At 42.4% G+C, this 24,610-nt stretch overlaps 1 protein-coding gene across 1 annotated transcript; it reads left to right on the top strand.

Annotated features, from left to right (window-relative positions):
• Nucleotides 1-5,103: 5,103 nt before the first annotated feature.
• GCM2 (glial cells missing transcription factor 2) lies at nucleotides 5,104-17,004 on the top strand. The gene is made up of 5 exons (XM_066578941.1): nucleotides 5,104-5,202; nucleotides 7,973-8,225; nucleotides 10,427-10,539; nucleotides 13,035-13,160; nucleotides 16,153-17,004. The coding sequence occupies exons 1-5, from the start codon at nucleotides 5,104-5,106 to the stop codon at nucleotides 17,002-17,004; spliced, it is 1,443 nt and encodes a 480-aa protein (XP_066435038.1).
• Nucleotides 17,005-24,610: the final 7,606 nt, after the last annotated feature.

Genomic DNA, 24,610 nt, shown 5'->3' with positions numbered 1-24,610 from the left:
CCCAATGCGCCAGATGGAGAACACCGCACAGCGATGCAAGCTTTCTCATTGAAAACAATGGGAAACACTTGCTGATCCTCCAACGCTACTGAAAGCCACATCGGAGGATCGCAACTGTACTGGAGTGATGGGAGGCGTTTTTGACACAAAAACGCCTCGCATCCGTGGGAGCCTCGCATGTGCAAGATAACGGGCCGAGTTTCACTGACCGATATCACACTCGTCCATGTGAAATTAGCCTCAGGCTGCAGACATTCTGAAATATTGATTTGGTGAGTTGCTAATATGTATTCATTACTAGAGATGAGCGAGCGTACTCGGAAAAGCACTACTCGCTCGAGTAATTTGCTTTATCCGAGTATCGCTGTGCTCGGGTCTGAAGATTCGGGTGCCGGCACGGAGCGGGGAGCTGCAGGGGAGAGCGGGGAGGAACGGCGGTAAGATCTCTCTCTCCCGCCCGCTCTCCCCTGCTCCCCGCTGTGACTCACCTGTCAGCCGCAGCGGCACCCGAATCTTCAGACCCGAGCACAGCGATACTCGGATAAAGCACATTACTCGAGCGAGTAGTGCTTTTCCGAGTACGCTCGCTCATCTCTATTCATTACCCCTGATAGTGTCTTACATGTGTTCACACCAGCAATGCATTCTACGACCCCCTGTAGAAAAGGTCCAGGTGCTGAGGAGGAATGAGTGGCACTACTTGCATTACTGACAAAAGTGCTTGGATATCCACCATATACAGGGAAACACATCAATCAAGTTAGCAACAATGGTTGTAGAGCCTGTCTGCAGCAGTGCATTCCCATGCACAAATCTACCTTGGCTCACTGAGTAAACCACCTCCGCCTGCGGCATGAACGCACCATCATTTTGGAGCACAGACTACATTCGTACTGCAGGTTGGGGAGCATTTAAAACAACAGCTTGGAGGGTATTTATCAAAATGGCCAAAAGAAAAACTGTTGCCAATATCAACCAATCACCATGCAGATATTTCTTAGGGTTCAGTCACATGGGACGTATTTGCTGTGCATTTTCAACAGGAGTAAATTCACACCTGAGGGTCTTTTCATACCTGGCTGAATTAGTCCGTGCGGACAGTTATGCGTCACAATGTTATCTCTATGGGTCTCGAATTCCACATCTGTTAAAATCTGCGCGTTTTTATTTAAAACCTCAAGATTACAATCCACTGTGGTAAAGCCTAAGGCCGCCTGCACACGGGCGGAAATCCCGCGGCGGTATTTCCGCCACTGAAAGCCTGCATAGGAGTGCATTACAATACGCACTCCTATGCATACGGCTGCGGTTTGGCCGCGCAAAATGTTGCGCGGCAAACAAACCGCGGCATGTCCTATTTTTGTGTGGGGCTCGCAGAGCCTCGCACAGAAACGTCACTCATCCGGTCGCCGGCTCCGGTCTGCGCATGCGCCGGCTGCCCGGCAGCCGGCACATGAAAGAGCCGGGGCCGCCGGGCGCGGGTGAGTACGCGCTCGTCTCTGCAGGCGCTCGGGTCGGGTCCCGCGGCGAGAATTCTCGCCGCCGGGTCCGACACGCTCGTCTGCAGGCGGCCTAAGGCTGGGTTCAGGCAAGTCCGCCTGCGGGTGCTAATCTCGGTATTAGCCAGCCATGTGGACGAGATTTGTCAAAGCTCTCGTCCACAAAGGACCGCCAATCCGTCATGGCAAAGCCAGCAGAAGCCGGTGCGGATTCCCCAGCCACATCATGTCAATTTTTTTCTGTTGCGGACGCGCTGCTCACTATGGAGGCGCCGACCGCAACGGAAAAGCATGCGGCCAAGTTGCTCCAAAACCTGTGGCTAAGTGCCGCGAGTTTTGAAGCAGCGCTTTCCCGGCGGAAATCTCGTGGTTTTTCGCTGTGTCCAAGTCGCAAGATTTATGGCAGGATTCCGCCCTGTGGGAACCTAGTCTAATGCTGCAGAATTAAGATGTCTTCCAGAACTGCTGTTGTATACTTCTAACATACAGCAGATGTGATTCTGCAACTAAAGTCTGCAGTTAAAAGCCACAAGAAATTCCACAAAACTTTCCACAAAGCACGCTCCACAGTTAAAAATGCAACAAAATCCATGTTATTTGACAAAATACGCAACTGTGCTGGGTTCTGCCGAATAATGCACCCTAATGACTCCATCACCTGTTCAAACAACTGAAGTATTTCTTTAGCAAGAATAGTATATGCTATGCCGGGTTCACATACATCATTTGTGTCCAACCAGTGGTTTTAATAGTGCACTGCATTATCTAAGTGATCCTGCTCAGGTCTCCTTGTGTAAATAAATGTCAGAAAGAAATCTTTTTTGGTATCACCATGTCCATAACGACCCATAATACAGATTTATGTTATTTATCCTACATGGTGCAAGGTGTAAAAAAAACAATTCTGAGCTACTTAGGACGCTACCAAGCTACTGGATTGAGATTGAAACACATTTTGCAACTTTTTAAAAAGTCACATGCCATAAGTGTCTCCAAGAATCTCACGCCACTCAAATCCTATCCCCTTTCCTAGACAAATTTGAAAAGTGGAGTGAGGGTGCGGGCAGACGAGCGTAGGCGTATTTACGTTCGCACGAGCGCAACGTATAATCGCCCGAGCGATCGTTTTTCACCGATCACGACCAGAGCTAGAAAGCGTATTTTCGTTTGTTCCTACTTTGCAAACGGTCTTTTCGGCGATCAAATATGCGGTCGCATATGTTCCGTTTTTTTCGAATTGCCGTTTTTACGCGCCGTAAAATCGCCCATGTGAACGAATACATTCGAAACCATTGCCTCAGATGGTCACGTATATACGTTTGGTCGCAAAAACGCGCCGTTTATGCGCTCGTCTGCCCGCACCCTGAAAAGCATAAAATCTGGGGGGGAGGGGTATGGGGGTTGGTGCAAATTAATTGTAAATTTGCCTAAATTGATTTGCACCACAAAAAGATGGGGCTTACTCCAGAATTCTGTCTCAGCATCAGTAATAAATGTTTCCTAAGTACTCCACATCTCTAGCAAAAAGTAAATCTACCACAATATTGTAGAATATGCAATACCTAATTTTAAAATAATTGAAACCGTAAAAGCACATAATAATCACTAATAAAAGGATATCTTTGTGAAGTGCCTTACAAAAAGGAATATACTGCATTTTCTGTTAATAAATCCATTGCTTCTATCTCCATAACTGATTGCTATTTCACATGGCACTGGAGAGGGAGCATGAGCGACAGCAGCGGACTGCAACAGCGTTGCTCTCCTGCTGTTGAGAAGCTGCACTTTTCAGCATCCCTTGAGTATTGCAGGCTGTCAAGATAGTAACAGTTCAACAATACTGTAGTTAAGCACATAGCAGTAAAACCACCACTATATATATGTGTGTGTGTGTGTGTATGTATATATATATATATATATATATATATATATATATATATATATATATATATACTTATTTTTAAATTATGCAACTTTATAAAAAGTCCTCAGCATACACTAGAATACAATAACCCGATTTTGAAGCAAATTACTAGTGGGATAGATACAATACTGACAGAGTTTATACACAACTACACATGCAAAACAGTAAAGCAATCTAATTTAGATGATCTAAACAAGTAAATAAATTTTATTGGGGAACTACAAGTTTCAGCAATCCGTTTCTATAATGGGAAAAGCCAGATCTCTTAGAGCACATAAAACAGAATAATTTATTATATTTAACAGTATCTACCTGACAAGTGATGTTTCATAAGTTTGTAGCCTTCTCGTTCGTCCCTTTTGGTTAGTTTCAGTATGTGAGAATATTTACAAATCATTTTAGATTATTTGTTACTGCTAAATGTATTGTTGTAATAATAAGAATCAGCAATATTTGTATTTATGGTTATAGTAATATTTATAAAACGAGAAGTAGCATTTATATTACTAGTAATCGTTTATATACAAGTGTGATTCTAGTAGTGGTATATATAGTAGTTTTAGTATTTATAGCACTAGTGATAGTTTATATTACAAGCATTCTAGCAGTACTATATAGTGGTGGTAGTAGTAGTTCCAGGACAAATACAATTCGCAGTAAACCTATTTATAATACAAGTAATATTTGTAGATCTAGTAGAAGTATGTATAGTATACATCATAGAAGTGGAATTGCTAATACTAGTAGCATATTTAAGATTAATAATCCTAATTAAAATATCAGTAGGTTGTATTTTGGTAGGAGGTAATGTGTGTTTGATGGCAGAGATAGGTCTTTAGTGCAATTTCTAGTTTCTGCAGAGAGAAGCACACTTCACTCGCCAAGGTGTTATCGCTGCTTTCTGGTAAAAACCCGTTATTAAAATGATTTTTTTCCATGTCACCTGGAATCCAGGTAAACCTCTCCCACATGCACGGGACATTTACATACTGTACCATATAGTGCAATCCGACTGATGATCCTTTTTGTCAACATCGATAATACAGGAGATACTGTAATTTAAAGTAAGAACACTATGACTTTAAAGAGCATCCTATTTTGTGGAGTTGGGTAAGCCTCTGTCTGCGCTGCCCCCTCACTATGGAACTTATATTCTGATGTGGAAGTGATCTTTGTGCTCCTGTCATTCTTGTTTTACACCTCTCACCTGGATGGATGTTGCTGCTCTCAATAAATGGACTCCCTGTAATGTACATAATTCTTGCTATGGATTATGTGTGGAAGTAGGGTGAGCCACATGGATCATTACTACTAGTGAGGAGACAGTCTTGTCTTTCTCATCTACATAAGACAAGAGGAGGAGGTGACATTGGGATAGTGCAACAGTGTACCTGTACCTGACAAATAGCCAGAGGACACTGGACGCATCACACAGCCTTACAACACACAGGTTAAGACACATACAGCTCTGTTTCTATTTAAACCGGTCACTGTCTGCATTTCCTTACCTTTGATGGATCTTACTGATTTATAGGACTTCTAGAACAATATTCAGCTGCAGCTGACTATAATAAGAATATAGTCATACGTTACTAGCAGGTATTTGGATTGTGTGCCTGGAGGTGAATTATCGCATTATTTTTCTTTTTCATATGACAATTAGTAGGCAGTGTAGTGACCATGTCCAAGGTGCTTGGGGACATGTATGATGACTCAGACTGCATCTGCTCTTATGGGATGAAACTCACCTGGGACATCAATGATCCAAAGCTCCCGCAGGTAAGCACTGAGAACCTCATGTGGAAGAACTGTCAATATAGCACAAGTTACGGTAGATAGGCTGGATGGGAACCTGGGACTTGTATAAGTTTATGGACTCCATAAACATTCCCTTTTACACTTAGTAGAGTCTGACAGATACTTTTCACGTTGAATGCATAAAGAACTGGAGAATAGCTATATGCTGCTTCACAGCCTGCTAACATAATAACCATTTTTACAAAAAGCCTTCAGTAATCAGTTCACATTGTCACAAAAGGTGATAATACAATTAACAATGGCAATTGGTCCTTTATGCAATATAGAGATCATCTGTCTCTTTATCTATCTATCTATCTATCTATCTATCTATCTATCTATCTATCTATCTATCTATCTATCTTAATTTTGAAGACTTGGAATAATCTACATGGATGCAGTAAATAACGATGAAATAGTCATTAATATGAGAACTGTTTTTTAAATTCAGAAGTATGACACGACTAATGTAGTGCGTTCAGACTGGGAATCACCAAATCCCTTAGCAATAACGGTACATAGATGTGCACTATCGTAATAGAATTTACCTGTATTCAGGACCCGTGCACCTTTCTAATATGTGAGGATGTTTGCATATAAGGGGTCCCCTGCAAAGTATATATAATTAATAGTTGTATATTTCATAGTCTGGACAGGATACTTATGTGGCTGCATTACCGCTGTCATTCTGGTTCCTGCTGACTGGAGATTCCCTAAACAACCTTCGTTTTGGTTGAATTAGAGGGAAGAATTTCAGTTGAAAATAGGTTACAGATCAATGGGACTGTAAAGAGAAACCATAAAGATAGGTTCATCTCAAAACCGCTTCAATTATTGTATATATATTGCTACAGTCCTATTATAAAATCTCCGCCAATTCCACATATAATCACGTTACGAACAGAAAACAATCAACTTTGAAAATTCTCGGATTTATAATACTCACAATACAGGTAATGCTTGTACTTTTACAACATTCACACCAATTGTTATACACATATATATTCATGTCATTCTATTGTATATCTATTTACATAGCATATACATATATATTCTATCTATCTATCTATCTATCTATCTATCTATCTATCTATCTATCTATCTCATATCTATCTATCTATCTATCTATCTATCTATCTATCTATCTATCTCATATCTATCTATCTATCTATCTATCTATCTATCTATCTATCTATCTATCTATCTATCTATCTATCTATCTATCTATCTATCTATCTATCTGTTCCATAATATAATAATGATGGGGAGCCTTGTAAAGCACTTCAGATATGGTGCTGATGAGGCGGGTCAGAACATTGTCTGGTCATTCTGTACATACTGGGATAATTACATGCTGTTCTCTCACACGCACTGTATAGGCAGTGAGCATTTGTGTGATGTCTACTGTGAATATTCGAGTATGCACTCCGTAAAGTATCAGCAAACATCCTTCTCTGAGCTATCAGTGGGGTTTATGTCATGGCTGCTGCTGGACTGTTTATTCTCGATTCTGCTGCTTACCTATCGCCAAACAAATCTTCTCCTCAAGCAATCGTCCTCACACAGGTTAGAGGAGTGGAGGAGGCTCAGATATGGGCCTTTATTTTATTATATTTATCATTAGTATTGTAGAGTATTCCATGTGCTCATTTTTTTAAGTTATCATAAATGAATCACAGGAGAGAATCACCAAATCTCCAAACCTTCTCCATAGGTGTTACTCATGAGCTTCACATACTGTACTAATGATACATAAGCCCCACAAGTATTGCTAGAAAAATAAGCCATTCACTTTTGTTCTCTTCACGGAAGCATACTTTTTATATTCAGTTTATTAAAAGATACATGACAAATTGAAATCTCTCTCATTCTATCTATCTATCTATCTATCTATCTATCTATCTATCTATCTATCTATCATCTATCTCATATCTATCTATCTATCTATCTATCTATCTATCTATCTATCTATCTATCTATCTATCTCATATCTGACTATATATCTATCTATCTAGCTCATATCTATCTATCTATCTATCTATCTATCTATCTATCTATCTATCTATCTATCCATCTCATATCTGACTATCTATCTATCTAGCTAGCTCATATCTATCTAGCTATCTATCTCATATCTATCTATCTATCTATCTATCGCATATCTATCTATCTATCTATCTATCTATCTATCTATCTATCTATCTATCTTGTATTATAATTGCTGCCTTCTCCGTTTGCACAGTATGGCTTCTTGCATCTTTGAGTGCTATGGATTGATAGTACAGTGTATACTATAGTGTATGTATTGTCTACTTAATACAAGTTCATTAGATTATAGTAATGTTTCATTCCCAGCCAGAGCAATTGGCAATATTCCCCTTACAACAGAATGAAACTGCAGTGCAAAATGTATAGAAATTAATTAGTGTTTGTATTAGTCAGGAATTAAAGCTGCGTTCACACCTGACGTATTTGTTGCAGTTTTTAACTATGATTGAAAACTGCAACAAAAAACACCACGCGTTAATGCAGCAAGAAGATCTTAGCAAAGAATTCATGAAATGGTACCTATATTTCAGCATTGTTCAGTCACTGCATTCTCTAAACAATATTCCCAAAGTTATCTATTAATAACAATGTGTCTCCTAACGTCTGTAATAGTTAGCAGTTGTTGCAAAGGAACTCACACACCTACCGCACTTGATAAGGGATCATTGTATGAAATACTATAAATGATGTCATAATGTTGCAGGATATAAAGCTGTTTGACACCTTCCAGGAGTGGACAGATGGCTATGTGAGATTCATATACACTGGAGAGCACAAAAATGCTCAGCGCCACCTCAGTGGCTGGGCCATGAGGAACACCAATAACCACAACTGTCAGATCCTGAAAAAGTCTTGTCTGGGTGTAGTGGTGTGCAGCAGCAGCTGTACCTTGCCAGATGGGGGGAAACTGCAGCTCAGGCCAGCAATCTGTGACAAAGCTAGGCAGAAACAACAAAGTGAGTGAAGTTTCTTCCTCTTTTATCATTGTGATTGGATTCTTATTGTTACTCCATTGTTAACTTGTTTTATCCTAGTGCCAATTTTCATTAATATCAGTAGTCCCTATTTTCACTAGGGCACACTAGTATTTGCAGCTGCCACATATGGCTTGTGCAATAAGATGGAAAGCATCGCTCCATATGTATGCAAAATGCACTTTCAACTGCTTGTACCTGGCCAATGTATTACCTCTTATTGAACAGGGACCTGATTTCCACTCTAGTCTGTAATTTCTATTGCTGATGAAGTTATAAGTACTGATAATATTGCTGTACTTTGTTATCTAATTGAAGGAAATGCCATATTTCAGTTAGAAGATACTGAAGATAAATATGCATTTTCCCTTGCCAAGTTAATGGTAACACCTGCTAATAGGAATGGCTATAACATTGAATTAGCAGATTGCAAATGGTTGTTTAGTGAAACAGCATCAAGGATGGTTTTACGTACCGCATTTTTCAGAAAAACCCCATGCTTCAGTGCAAATTTTCGGAACTTTTTTAAAAGTTTTTTTGCTGGGGGAAAAAAAACGCTACTGCCAGATATGTGGCCAGCGTTTTCCGTCCATGTGTCAGTTTTTTTTTTATCTGTATGCTATGCGTTTTTTACATCTGCAAATTATAACTGAAACAAGCCCAATTCTTTTTTATGTAGCTTTTAGTAAAAATGGGCAGACTGTACTAAAATAGTGTCTGTGTGCTGTCCAATTCTTTCTCTCCACATCGACCTCAATGGATGATATGCGTCTGTGAAATGGATCAGGATACTGCATGCAATGGTATTTTTCACTCAGTTCGTGTCTGCATGAAAAACCTTGCTAGAGTGTGTTGCATCATAGAATAATATATGCTGTCTGCATGTAACCCGTTTTTTTTAATGGCCTACACACGGATGAAAAAAGCCCTGAAGAAAGAATAACAGCGAAAGCACAACTGATATAAGTAGCAGTTATAGAATAAGGGCTCCCTTTTTTGCAGCGCACCACACGGTTTTACTGTAATCTACGCCAGAAACCATCCCAAAATACCCATTCGAGCTCATTGCAGCGGGTGTAAGTTTTTCATCTGGGCACAGAGCAGACCATGGCTGGTTTGCTGCTTGGCCATGAGAACATTTGTGAAATGTAACTTTCGAAAAAGTTACAAATTTCGCCACACTTTTACTGCAGCAGCTGGTTTGCCTCATAAGTGACTCCGCATCTTTAAACATGTTTAAGGATGAAACAGATTTATAAACATCTTGTGACATTTTGATACATTTGTTGCAAATAATATCAATGTTGCCTGCTGCAAAACAGACTTAAAAAAACCCTCTTAAACAATTCACCCATACTGTAGCTATTAGACAGGATTAATAATTCTCCCCCCACCATACAAGTTCAGGACTAATATAAATAGCTGCTATCCTCCTTATTATTGGTGTGTCAATAATGCACTGAATTATGGCATATTTTGTTTTCCCCCCCACTGTTTCTATTAGTATATTGTAACTGTCATAGTTGGAAAGGCAGTCTATTTTGTCCGCTATATTGTAGGTTCATTATCAGGCCTCAGTCACACAGGCACTTTTTCGCATGATTTGCGGATCGCATAACGGATGCGCATCCACAAATTGCGTGACCGGGGCCGACGATTCGCTGAAAAATCTGCACCTAGCAGCGTTTTCAGCAAAACGGCCCAGTGCTGCCCGCTATCCTAAGCAATCTTAGTATATGTTCTCAAATAGGTCGGCGCTGCTGCCGCCGGCCCCATTGAGCGCATATATAGAACACAACGATTCGCAGAACGCAGATAGGCGCGTTCTGCGAATCATTGTGTCCTATAATTTATCGCACATCCGCATAAAAAACGGACATGTGCCTGCTCCCATTGGGATGCATTGGGTCTATAGATCTGCAGATCGCAAGCGCGTCTGCAGATCGGACCAAAAAACGCTCGTGTGACCGAGCCCTCAATATAAAAATGAATTATATAAAAATAGATAGCTTATACAATTGAATAGATATAAAGTATCTACTATAGCTTTATATTCCTGCTAATGTGCGTATAGTAGCTTGTGTGATGTATTGCCAGATGGAACCTCTGATACAGATGTGAATGGGGTCTTAATCTATGTTAAACACATTGATAATATGTTTCATTTGTACTTTTTTTTGCAGAAAAGCTCTGCAGTAACTGTAATGCCGCTCTAGAACTGATCCCTTGTCGAGGTCATAGCGGTTATCCAGTTACCAACTTCTGGCGCCTAGATGGAAAAGCCATCTTCTTTCAGGTAATTTTAAAATGACAATATACCAATATACATGTAAGATGTAAGTTCTGCATCACAATCATACAAAAAAGTAGATATATATAATGTGTATACACACACAGACCCACACACACACACACACAGACCCACACACACACACACAGACCCACACACACACACACAGACACACACACAGACCCACACACAGACCCACACATACACACACACACACACAGACCCCCCCCCCCCCCCACACACACACACACAGACCCCCCCCCCACACACACACACAGACCCACACACACACACACAGACCCCCCCCCACCCCACACACACACACAGACCCACACACACACAGACCCACACACAGACCCACACACACACACACACACACACACAGACCCACACACACACACACACACACACATGCAACACATACAAGCGAATACATTCATTACGGAAATGTGTGACTGCTAAATTTGCCTGGCCATTTTCTTCTTGTAGTATCTGTTATGGCTGACAGAATACAATACATTGTAGCATATACTAAACAAGAAAATAAGTCAATTACTCAAGCAAAAATACTTATAAGGCTGGGTTCACACAGGGCGGATTTGCCGCGGTTTTGCCACGGATTGCCATTGCATATCCGCACTGCGGCAAAACTGCTGCGTTTGCAGTGCAATGCAGCACAAATGAGATTTGCCAAAAAGCTGTTCTCACAGTGCGGATTTTTTCCGCACAGCCGCAGTGCGGAAATGCAACTGCGGGCGCGGTTTTAAAGGATGCAGCATGTTCATTCTACGGTCTTTTCTGCAGCACTCTTTTGTCCATAGACCTCTATGGACGCAGCCAAATCCGCACCAAATATGCGGCAAAAAGTTAAAAAGCGCTGCGGAAAAAAAATGCTTGCAGATTTTTTGGCAGAAAAATCCGCAAGCCCAAATTAACCTTTGAAGCGGTTTTGAGCAGAAGCAGTTCTTCTGCGGCAAAACCGCAATGGAAAAACCGCGGCAAATCCGCCCTGTGTGAACCCAGCCTAAGACTTCCTTCGCATGAGTGATGCCTCATCCCACTGGCTACATCATGGCCGCAAAACATGTGAAAAGGAAAAAGTTGCGATCAAGTCCTGGTCAAAATTAGCGCTTTCTCGTCCAGTCACAGGTGGTTGCAACGTATTAGTGAAAATATATGCCGCAGCACAGAAATCCTTTGGTCACATAAATCTTTGCAAGGGTTAACTATTCTCAGCATTGGCCGCTGCTAAACTCTCTTCCCCTCTCTTTTTTTTCAGCTGTCATAGAAGCCTATGGGAACTGCCAGCGTATCTCAGCCCAAAGATAGGGCAGGACTTATCTTTTCCGGCCGTGTATAAAATCAGTCGCTATTTTCAGGCGCCGATATTCTATTTTTATGTGGCTAAAAATAGCTCATCTGAATGAATACATTGTAATCCAATGCTTCAGATGATCGCAATTGTTTATCGCAGCTTAATTAGCTGCATAAAAATGCTTGTGTGAATAAGCCCTAACGCCGGATTTACACGAGCGATTTTGTTGTGCAAATTTTGGGCGATGCGAAATGTACAAAGCTCGGACGGAAATCGAACTCATTATGTGCAATGGCTGTATTTACATGAGCAATTTTTCTCCCACAGTGATACTGCGAGATAAATTGCAGCATGTCCCATTATTTCCTATGGGAGGCAAAAATCGCGTTGCACTCGCATCGCCTTTGCATACCACGTGCGAGAGCGATATGGTGCAATTTTTACCATTATAAGTATGATATTCAATTTTTTTCTCACACGGGAAAAACGCACATGAAACTGGCAAAATGCATCACACTCACACTACCGCAAGTTTGCACAATATCGGATCCGAGATTCTTGGACTGCTATCGCACTCACGTATGTAAATATAACCCAATCCATACTTTTTAGGCCCCCTGTCCATGGGCGTGATTCCGCCGGCGGTAAATTGTGGGCGAATCACGCCGTCTGAAGCTTTCCATAGCATTGCTATGGAAAGCGCTGGCCCCGTGTCTACAAGCAGAGAATCATTGCGATTCTCCATTCGCAGACAGCAATTTGCAAGATGCTGCAAATTGCCGCGATTCTCTGCAGTCAGCCTATCTGTCCGATAGGCTGACCGGCGGAGATTCGCCTGCCAGCTCCTGCTCCCGCGCGGCAGCTTCTGCAGCAGAGATCCGTCGTGGGACTTCGCAACGCCAATGGACAGAGGGCCTTAGTCAAACTAATAATCCGCAGTCAACCTGCTCTATAAGGGCTCAGTCAGATGAGCGGCGATCGGCGCGTATTTACGTGCGGAAATACGTCCGCATTGCGTGCAGACGAAAATCTGCATGACCAGCCCCATTGCCAGCCATATGTTCTTTCTCTGGCAGATGCTGATTTTCGTCCGCACCTGCTGTGTGGGCGGTTTTCCGCGCGGAAATACTCGCGGATCGTCGCTCGTCAGACTGAGCCCTAATAACTATTTTGGATTGATTTTCAGGCAAAGGGAGTTCATGACCATCCCAGACCGGAAAGTAAATCAGAGACCGAAGCTAGAAGAAGTGCTGTGAAAAGACAAATGTCATCATCTCACCTGTCACAGAAAAGGAAGCTTCTGGAATCTGAGGTGAGGAAGTAGCTCTCAGGAGCAGCTCTATAGTGCTCTTAGGTTTCGCTTCATGGAGCCGCATCTGACTGGCGGCTCATTAATCATCATCATTGTGATTAATATTATTAATGTTAACATATGTATAAACACAAGGGTTTCCAGATCAACTCCAAAGCAAGTTACATAAACCCAGCTCTGAAGGTCTTTTCTCTTTTTTCTTGCATCGTTCCAGACCATTTAACATTTAGAGTCGACTTTCAAAGTGAATTCATCTAAACTGGAGAACATTTTTTGAAATTTTTGATGGATTATCCATTAAAAGGGATGCTATGGCTTACCAATTGTAATGAGCCACCGTTGATTTTATCCCAAGCTCAGGGATATTTCTTCATGCCTATTCCTGTCTTTTATCAGGAAAAATGCACACTTTGTGTTCTCGCTCTCTTCTCCCCTTTCCCACTCTAAAATCTCATTCACAGGAACGTTTTTACACGGTTATTTAGCTGCAATAAAGCGTCCCACGAAAACCGTGACCATATGAAGCATTGTATTCAAATGGCATTCATTCACATGGGCGATTTTTGGGCGAGTTAAAAAAATCACTTTTTTTTTTCAAAACATGAAGTTGCCGACCGTTTTCGGTCTCCAATTTTTTACACTGCATCAAAGAATAGGTCTTGACTAGAGATGAGCGAGCGTACTCGGCCACGCCCCCTTTTTGCCTGAGCACCGTGATTTTCGAGTACTTCCGTACTCGGGCGAAAAGATTCGGGGAGCGCCGTGGGTGAGTGGGGGGTTGCAGCGGGGAGTGGGGGGGGGAGAGGGAGAGAGATAGGGCTTCCCCCTGTTCCCTGCTGCTACCCCCCGCTCTGCCACGCCTCCCCCCGGCCCCCGACACCCCCCGAATCTTTTCACCCGAGTACGGAAGTACTCGAAAATCACGGTGCTCGATCGAGTAATTACTCGAAACGAGTAGGTTCGCTCATCTCTAGTCTTGACCTACCTTTTGATGAAAAACGCTGGATGCTCCCGTAGACTCCTATGGAAGCTGAAAAAACAGGAAGAGGGAGGGAGTTTACCTGCGTCCAGCACTTCGGAAAAGAATCCTAGAATGGTAAAGTTGGAAGGGACCTCCAGGGTCATCGGGTCCGACCCCCTGCTCAGTGCAGGATTCACTAAATCATCCCAGACATATATTTGTCCAGCCTTTGCTTGAACACTTCCATTGAAGGAGAACTCAACACCTCCTGTGGTAACCTGTTCCACTCATTTATCACCCTCACTGTCTAATATCTAATTTGTGTCTCCTCCCTTTCAGTTTCATCCCATTGCTTCTAGTCTTTCCTTGTACAAATGAGAATAGGGCTGATCCCTCTACACTGTGACAGCCCTTCAGATATTTGTAGACAGTTATTAAAGGGGTTGTCCCGCGCCGAAACGGGTTTTTTTTTTTTTCAATAGCCCCCCCGTTCGGCGCGAGACAAACCCGATGCATGTGTTGAAAAAAAAAACGGATAGTACTTACCCGAATCCCCGCGCTCCGGTGACTTCTTACCTACCTTGCGAAGATGGCCGCCGGGATCTTCACCCTCAGTGGACCGCAGGTCTTCTGTGCGGTCCATTGCCGATTCCAGCCTCCTGATTGGCTGGAATCGGCACACGTGACAGGGCGGAGCTACGAGGAGCAGCTCTCCAGCACGAGCAGCCCCATTCAATACGGAGAAGACCGGACTGCGCAAGCGCGTCTAATCGGGCGATTAGACGCTGAAAATTAGACGGCACCATGGAGACGGGGACGCCAGCAACGGAGCAGGTAAGTGAATAACTTCTGTATGGCTCATAATTAATGCACAATGTACATTACAAAGTGCATTAATATGGCCATACAGAAGTGTATACCCCAACTTTGTTTCGCGGGACAACCCCTTTAAGTCTCCTCTCAGCCCTCTTTTTTGCAAGCTAAACATTTCCAGATCCTTTAACCGTTCCTCATAGGACATGATTTGCAGACCGCTCCCCATCTTGGTAACTCTTCTCTGAACTTGCTCCAGTTTGTCTATTTTTTTTTTCTTAAAGTGGGGTGCCCAGAGCTGGACACAGTATTTCAGATGAGGTCTGACTAAGGAAGAGTAGAGGGGGATAATGACCTCATGTGATCTAGACTCTATGCTTCTCTTAATACATCCCAGAATTGTGTTTGCCTTTTTGGCTGCTGCCTCACATTGTTGACTCATGTTCAATCTGTGATCTATTAGTATACAAAAGTCTTTTTCACATGTGCTGCTGCTTAGCCCAATTTCTCCCATTCTGTATGTGCATTCTTCATTTCTCTTAACTAGTTCTCGCTAGTTAAGCATTAGAAGTCATTCTGAGGGTTTTTGCCGACGGTGAAATTACGTGCTTCAGCGCATTTTCCACGCAAAATGCCCATGTGAATGGATGAGAAAACACTAATTAATCTCGGGACTCGATCACGGCTAATCTTCACTGATGTGATTTACGGCCGCGGTGCGGGTGACGTGAAAACGCATCGTCCATGTGACTGAGACCTAAAATGTAGAGTGGGAAAGAAGGAAGAATGGAAGAGAAGAAGAGAGAGAAGAGAAAAAAGGGAAGGGGGAGACTGGAAAGGAGGGCACAAATATGTCTTGTGGCAACTGATTTCTTTACAGTTTACTCAAGCCATGGATCCCACTGATGCCAATTCAGACACCTAGGTAATTTGGTATAAGGTATGGTGGTGTGGGTGTCTCTTTAAATCTTGCTTTAGAGTTCCTTGGTTGGCTGGTTGATCTTGATTGACAGGTCAGCATGCCCAATAGTGTTAACACTCTTTTATACTGGACAACTATTAGGCGCATAAGCACCCAACAGCCGATCCAGTGACTATCGCTCCTCTACATTACACGTCAGCAATTATACTATTGTACTATCTCTCTACACTACTTTATATCCATGTGTATATATAAATATTTATTAAAATGTGCAATTTTTTGTTGCTCCATTGCAGGTGGGAAGATACAACGATAGTGGTGGACACTTTCCTCATCCCATATCTTGCACGGAAGGATCAGAATGCCTGAGTTTTGTTGCAGATGGAAACTTTCCCCTTCCATCACAACACTACACATCATTTCAGAATTTAGATCCCAACAAAACCAACTATGATCCTGTGGGATATCAGGCGGATTCTGTGGCACCATTTCCAAAATGCCCAAATAGAATATATGTGCCCAGAACTCCATGTAGTTATGATTTCCATGTCCCTGGATACATTACCTCCAATTCATACCCCCCACTGTATAAAGAAGCGGTGGGTAGTTTGTCAGATAGTGACCGAGTTCAGTTAAATGGGCCTCAACCTAATCTTGGCATGCTGAACTCATATGAGAGAAATTATGATGGTCCTAGTAAACACAATGGATGGAAACAAATATTTTCCAAAAATGGACATGTGGACAGAAATGACTATGCCCAAATACAGCCAAATGCTGGTCACTCCTATTACAATGCAGAGTACCCATGCAGATATACAAGGTCTCCATCTCCAGCCTTACAGACGGTTATCACCACAACCACCAAGGTTTCGTACCAAGCCTACAAACCTCCCGTGGGTAAATATGCTGACAATCTATGCAATGTCAAAACTCTGCAAAGTTATTCACACATGCAAGATGGCATATCAGAGGGTGACATAAAGCCTCAAGATGATTTCACAGTCATAAAGTCAGCTCTAGGCTACCCAGAACAAATACCAGCAAAACCTGAGAGGGTGGACAACCTGGACTTTTATCGATATGCTACTTGTATGGGCAATGGCTTCTCAGCACAGCCTGTCCGGTATGAAAACACAGACTACTGAAATCGAAGCAATGGGAAGGTTAGAATGACCCATAAACTTGATTAAGAAGTTACGTGAATGTGAAGAGTTCTTGTACATTGACATTATTTATGGACTTATGCCTTGTATTATATAGGTTAACCTGTATGCATAAGACAACCGTGGTATCCGTTTAGTTGGCTGTATCAATTCACTAGGCTGAATGTCTTCTGTAGTTCTTATGAAAGTTCTAGACTGAGAGAATGGCTGTTCTTCGTAAGTCATCAGGGGATGCTGGTTTGGATGTCACATAAGGATCTTTCACTTTAAAAATACACATTATGCTTCAGTGCAGAGGCGTAACTTGAAGCTTCTGGGCCCCAATGCAAAATCTGCAACAGGGCCCTATCTATAATGCTTTATTCATAGTACTGGACTCCCTATATGGGGAAGAGAGGCTTTATTGGCCCCTTAAGGTTCCTGGGCCCGGGTGCAACTGCATCCCCTATAGTTCCGCCCCTGCTTCAGTGGAAAAACAACTTTTATGTGGTGTCTGTAGATTTTTGTCTCTCTTTTGTGGTTCCATCTTAGTGAATGTTTTTTTGTACTGTAATTTTCATAAAAGGCCACAACACTGAAAGGATCTCCTCTATAAAGCGTAAAGAGGTATTCCCACCTCAGCCATTCATGCAGTGACCACCGGAGGTTTAGAACTATGAAAATAACCAAACTTGTTCTGTTTCTGTAACTTCATAGAAGTGAGTGGGAGTTAGGGCTCACACAGGCGTATTGTGACTGCGTACTACATGCGCATTTCTCACGTGAATGAGGCCTTAGTCACACCGCCACATTTACACAGGTACTTTGGCGGATATGAAAAAACCACCCCTAAAACGTGACCATACTAAGCATTGGATTTCAGTGGCTTCATTCAGATGAATGTTTCTTTCCAGTGTAAAATATACGCACCTGAAAAAATAGGACCTGCATGACGTCTTTTTTATACGATGCGTGATAAGAGGTCTTGACCTATCTTTTGCCGTTTTACGCAGCAAGCTCCCATAAACTTCAATGGCAGCTGTAAAAAAAGGGAGCGAAAGGGAGTTACTCTGCGTAAAGCACCGGGAAAGAAGGCAGCTGGCCCTAATTAGGCATTTTAATGCCATTGCTAGGATTTCTTACGATCGTTGCTTTCATCACTTCTACGTGTTTTTTCACGTAGCGCCCCGTGTGAATGGCTTTAAATACGCAAGACTCGAATGTGTCAAAAAGTAATTCATGCGTATATACGCTGCATATGGGTGAATATAAAAATGCATACGGTCGTGTGAAGGAGCCCTAATATGCAGTAAACAACAAATACGCATCTCACATCTCTCCATAGCCTATATTGGTGCACATTACACATGTAATACACACCAGAAGAGGACATACTGCGCTTTTTTTTCATGTATGAGTAGTCCAATAGAAATCACTGGGCTTTTAGTACCCTGTATTAACCCTTTCCAATCCACTATCTGACGTCTGAAGACATTCTGATTGAAGGCTGTACAGCTCCGATGTCGGAAGACGTCCAGCAGGGTATTCTTACTGTATATTACTGGCCGCTCTGTTGTCAGGGGCCTCCACAGCATGTCCCATACCGCAGTACTGGCTCTAGCCAGCAGATGGCGCCATTGTATAATGGCAGAAAGAGAAAGCCCCCTAGGAAACCTTGAATCCAAAATTGGATTGCAAAGTGTTAAGCGAGTGAAAAATCCAGACATAATACGCAGTGATAATACGCCCGTGTGAGCGATCCCTTACAGAAACATCATAGCACAGCAATCTGCACTGTCTCCTTAACTTCTGAGATGTAGAAACAACATAACTCGCTGTGCTGTTTATGTAGATCCCCATCACTTCTAGAACAATCAGTTTGGCTGTTTACATTACCCACCACAAGCGATGGAGCTGAATCGGGATGGGAATGTGGGAAAGAGGGGGCTGTTATCAACACAGGTGTGAAGGTCCCGAAAAATGGGACTCACATCTATACGCCATAAATAACTGCCATAGGAATATCCCTTTAACTTTGTGTATTAAGCCTACTATGTACAGAACAGTCCTGTAAATGACTTGATTGCTGTGTATTTAAGCTATATAGTATTGTTTTATATATACATTTTGCTAATAAACAGATATATTAAACTAATATTACTTATTATGGCTTATCATATCACACCAAGCACACATATAATAACAGTTCTCTATATTGCTGTTTTATTTGTAATTAGAGATGAGCGAGCATACTCACTAAGGGCAATTACTCGATTGAGCATTGTCCTTAGCGAGTATCTCCCCACTCGGGAGAAAAGGTTCGGCTGTCGGCGTGGGTGACAGGTGAGTTGCGACCATGAGCAGGGGGGAGTGGGGGGGAGAGAGGCAGAGAGAGTTCTCCCCTCCGTTCCTCCCCGCCCGCCGCCGGCACCCGAATCTTTGCTCCCGAGCGGGCAATTGCATTGTAATCTCTTTTATTGAAGTTTTCAAGGAAGAGAATCACAAACAAACCAGTCGGTGAACATACCCCTGCAATAACAGGAGTACAAAACCATACATAAGCGTGGGGAACATCTATGCTGATGATGCTACAAATATGGTAGGTGTAGGTGAGCCCTAAGAACAATGAAGAAAACAAATTAGTCTTAATAAGGGAAGCATCCTAATATCAGGCTTGGAACAAATGGCCTAATGCATGGCACAACAACAAAGGGAATACATAGGACAAGAACTATCAAGACATATATGTAGAGGGAAAGAGGGAAGAAGGAAGGAGAAGAAGAGGGGAAAGAGAAAAAAAAAGGGAAGGAGGACGCAGTCTATCCACATCCAGTCTCTTCACAGTTTTCTCCATGGATCCCACTGACGCACAATCAGCCACCCTGAAAATTTGGTATAATGTACCCTGATGTGGGTGTCTCTTTAAATTTTGCTTTGGTGTTGCTTGGTCTGCTGGTTGAGCTAGAACGACAGGTCAGAAGATGAAATACTGTTAAAAACACCCTTTTATACTGTACAACTGTCAGCCAATCCATCGACAAGCCAGAATTGACCCTTGGCTTGTTTGTTTACATCGCCTGCTTGTTCCACCAATTATCTGTTACTCTAGTGATGCACCATGGCGGGTCATAGTTGTAAAGACCAGATCCCTTAATTAGGGGTTAAAGAGTGAAAACCCGTGATCCCTAGGCTTTGCTAGCCAGAATAGCATTAGTAAAGCCTGAATTTAGATACAGGCTACTACCCCAACATTTATATGACAGAGTTTCAACACATAATTTATTCAGGCACTTTATTGTAGGCGTTATTTCTCTTTTTTACTTGATTTTACCTAAATACTTATGTTATGCAATCATCTAGTTGATTTAAAGTGTTCTTTGAGTTTTCCACAAGTTTTCTAAAACATTAAAGGGTTCTCCTTACACTCTCATTTGCTGCTGTCTGCACCTTGTTTCATGTCTGTACGTTCTGATTTTCAGGTAGTCTTCCCCATTTTTATGTTGCCCTGCTATTTGCTATCCACTTTCATGCAGGAAGCATGTAGCAAGACTAGCATTCTGCCAGTAGTTCATTGTCTTGCACCTCCTTACCCTGACTTCCCATGTTGCATTGCATACTCTGTAATTCAATCAGTATCTGAATGCCCACAATCCAGCTTTCCCAGGATGATTCAGGCATTCTGGTGAAATGGTGAGTAAACCCAATATAATGTGTGTGTCTGTACCCAGGAGCGGCAGAGATTGTGGAGATCGTTATCATGGTGTCTGCAAATCTGTCAGACTGCAGCCCCTAAATGCAGAGGAACGCCCCTTTGAAGATAGCTCTTTCCCCGATTCCTGAGGAACCATCCCTGTGTCCTTGTTACTACAGAAGCTCTGTACCTAACAATAGAGAGTGAATTGCAGAGAAGCTGGAAGAGACACCCCTAGTGGCAGCCACTTCAAACATAATTTACAGTTGTAAGGCAAAAAAAAATTTTGTGCAAGTATATTACAGAAATGATGAGACCAACACAATCTAATAAATGAGCAGAAGTTGTCTGAAAAGTCAGTGCCCCTTTAACTAAGAATTAATATGTGCAGGCAGGGGCGTAACTATAGAGGATGCAGGGGATGCGGTTGCACCCGGGCCCAGGAGCCTTAGGGGGCCCATAAGGTCTCTCTTTATAGGGAGCCCAGTACTATGAGTTAAGCATTATAGTTGGGGGCCCTGTTACAAGTTTTGCATCGGGGCCCAGAAGCTTCAAGTTAAGCCTCTGTGTGCAGGAATGTCAAATTCTAGAAGACACTTATTGTCTTTTTTATGCCTACTTTATATTGGCTCTGATAACCGTAATTATGCTTGTAATTTATTATTGGAAGTACTTGTGTGGAAGTAACTCACATTTTCAGGGGTAGAAATATATATATCAGCGCCTCTTCAAATAAATGCAAGCAATATTAGTGAGTACTCACCCGGTGCTCAGTGGAATTCTCAGAACCGAGAATCCACTGGCACCCGATATCCCCGAAAACTTTTCAACCACTCTGGGTTCCCAATCCGGGTGACCGGAGAGACGTCCTTGGGATGCAGCCCACCCACAGGCCGTGCTGTCAAAATGATCAGTAGTAGACTCTTCGGTCCATAGAATATCTTTAAAGATATTCTATGGACCGAAGAGTCTACTACTGATCCTTTGGGTTCTGGAGCGCAGGGATTTTTCCATTGTTTATATACTACATTTTCAGGAGTTCGTTACATGTTCTGGTATGTGATGACTCTTAAATAAAATTATATATATATATATATATATAAATTATATATATATATATATATATATATATATATATATATATATATAAATTATATATATAATATATATATATTATGGCAAAACTATCAGCACTTGCACTTAAAACAGTGGTGGAAATCTGTCAGCTATGACTAACAAGGGAGATCATGTCAATGTCTACTCTGGGAAGAATTTATGGTTTATGTTTCATTGAGATCAACATAATGTTTTGAAAATGATCCACTCTCTATGTGGTTTTTCATCTGTGCTTCTTCATGTAAACATATCAGCTGATCTGATTAAAAGGTACAGATCCGCGCCACCACACAAAGATCGGAAAGTATCAAATTAGGGGTTTTACTCACCTGGTGCAAAGCGGGATCCCCACAGATAGGGGAATAACCCGCTTGCACCAATGATCCCAGTTAGCCTGTAGAACTATAGATGTTTTATGCAGGGTTCCCAAAAATCCTTGGTCCAAGGAGATGCAGCAGTAGGAAGTGACCCCAGAAGGTATCAAACCAAACAGTGGGGAAAGTACAATGCAAAGAAAAACAAAAAGGCTCCCTCTGCGCTCTGTTAGGGGTCTTGCAGTCCAAATGAGGAAACTATCAAGACTCTGCTACACATTGTGGAGACTTGATAGTTTCCTCATTTGGACTGCAAGACCCCTGAAAGAGCGCAGAAGGAGCCTTTTTGTTTTTCTTTGCAGCTGATCTGATTAGTGAGGTATACAGATTGTGCATTTATTCATTGAATGGCTGAGCGCTGCCTCTGATTGGTCATAGCGCTCAGCCAACCAGAGGCAGCACTTTCAGGAGGCGGGGATTTTTCAGTCCAAAGGCAGAAGAAGAGCAATGCGGGGACCTGGAAACAGGCGCTGGAGATGACAGCGCTTCTTAGGTGATATGTAATTTATTTATTTATTTCTGCAGCTAGGGATGTTTTTCGGGGTAGGGCTTATATTTAAATTCCCCCCTTCCCCAAAAAAAATCATTGCAACTATACTTGATAATTGTAGGTGTGAAAGCTGAAGTATCTTCCAGCTGGAACACGGCAGCGGCTCCCATAGACTCATATGGGAGCCTATGGAAGCTGCCAGAGAAGGGAGGTGGGAGGGAGTTTAGCAGCGTGTCTGCTAAACTCCCATCTCCTTACCCCCTCCTCTCTGCCCCTTGCTGGCTGTCTGCAATGGGAGGTTGCAGGATAAGGTGGAGCTAGTGTGCTAAGCTCCCGCGCCACGACTGCCTCTCGCTCACACGATTTTCGGCAGAGCTGTGGCCATGACACAGCCGGGCCAAAATCATCACACCCGTGTCAATGAAGCCTTACTTTTTTTCTCTTGCTGAGGATTATCACATTTTACACTATGTAAAAGATTGCTGTAAAGTTATTTGGATGCTTATGTTTCAATAAAACGAGTTTAAAAAAGTAATTAAAAAAAACTTCTTGAAAGGAATATTCAGATAGAACATGTGAGGAATAGGGCAGAAAAGTTAATACACGAGAGTCTAATCGTGGATGTTGGGTCAGATAATAAAGACAATAGACATCACAATGTTAAGAGGAGTCAACTTTCATTTGTCACAACATTCAGCAGTTTTATGACATAAAGCGTATTATTTATAAATACAGTATTGGTTACTGTTGTATCATGTATTGTCTTATGTAGGTGCACTGTGCAAAACTGTCATGTTCATTTTCTGTATGTGTGTTGCACAACTGCAGCATCTGAAGGGTTAACTCCCACAAAAATCATTGCCTGTCAGCTCTGTCTGCATGCTGAATGTATCTTTCCTACTGTGTCATGTGGTACAAGTGAGTTTATAAAAGTGAGTGTTTGAGAGCCGGAAGGAAGTCTATAGGTCCGTTTGGTTCTTCAATCTGTGTTAGAGTAGGGTTCCATCTTACCTGCTACAGGGACTAACACAGAGCTGCATGGAAGCACCTTTAGCTTCCATGTTGGTGAAGATGGAAGAAGAGGAACGACTACCCGTGGCGCATCGAGAGTGGATGTAATAGTAGTGAGTCCTTTCAAGAGAGAGAGAGCACAACAAATCCCAGTTCACTAAAACAGGTACCCATTCACACTACAGGCCTTATTTTTTTCTGTGTGGCCATCCACCATTAGGATCACCACACAGAGGTACGTGATTGTGACACCCATGCGGATGATGTGCAGGGTGCATCTAGGCTAAGCCTTTTTCTTCAGTAATTGCCTGCCAGAGTGTATGTGGAGAGACCTCTACCTTTTTACCTCCTCCGGAATGTACTTAATTTCCAGGACCGGTGACATATAGATAACATGGCCATATTGTTCCTATCTTTCTTTGCCTCCCAACCTCTGAGCTTCTGCCTATAATGTCTACAAGTGAATGATACCTGTAATTTGCTGTTATACAAAGTTTAATTCAAGTAAAGTTTACTGGGCTTCAACTTTTCCTGAGGACCCGAGGTACTATACACCTGTCCAGTGTTTATTAATCCGATGTGTATGAATGTCAGTGGGGGGAACGGTGGCGTCACGAACTGACAACTACTACTACCCTCATCCTGAGGTCTACTGGCCCTATCCTCTACTGTGGTAACTCCCTCCGGGTCCAGGAGTTGGTAAGTGCCACTGTGACAGGTCCATGCACTACATCCTCCAAACTCCAGCCATATACGTGGGTAGTGAGTCATTTCTCTGCAGGGGCACACCCGTAGACACCATTGCAGAAATTGGCATCTCTTCCTCGGGGCGTTACAAAATTATAGATTTTGGCATTAGGGTGACTACCTACTACAGTTTTATTTCACTGCGAAATTCGCAGCGTTTTTCTTTTCTGCAGGGGTCTA

Source organism: Eleutherodactylus coqui, chromosome 9 (assembly GCF_035609145.1).
Source record: "Eleutherodactylus coqui strain aEleCoq1 chromosome 9, aEleCoq1.hap1, whole genome shotgun sequence".
NCBI classification, from domain to species: Eukaryota; Metazoa; Chordata; class Amphibia; order Anura; family Eleutherodactylidae; genus Eleutherodactylus; species Eleutherodactylus coqui.
This window is presented reverse-complemented; position numbering and strand designations above follow the sequence as displayed.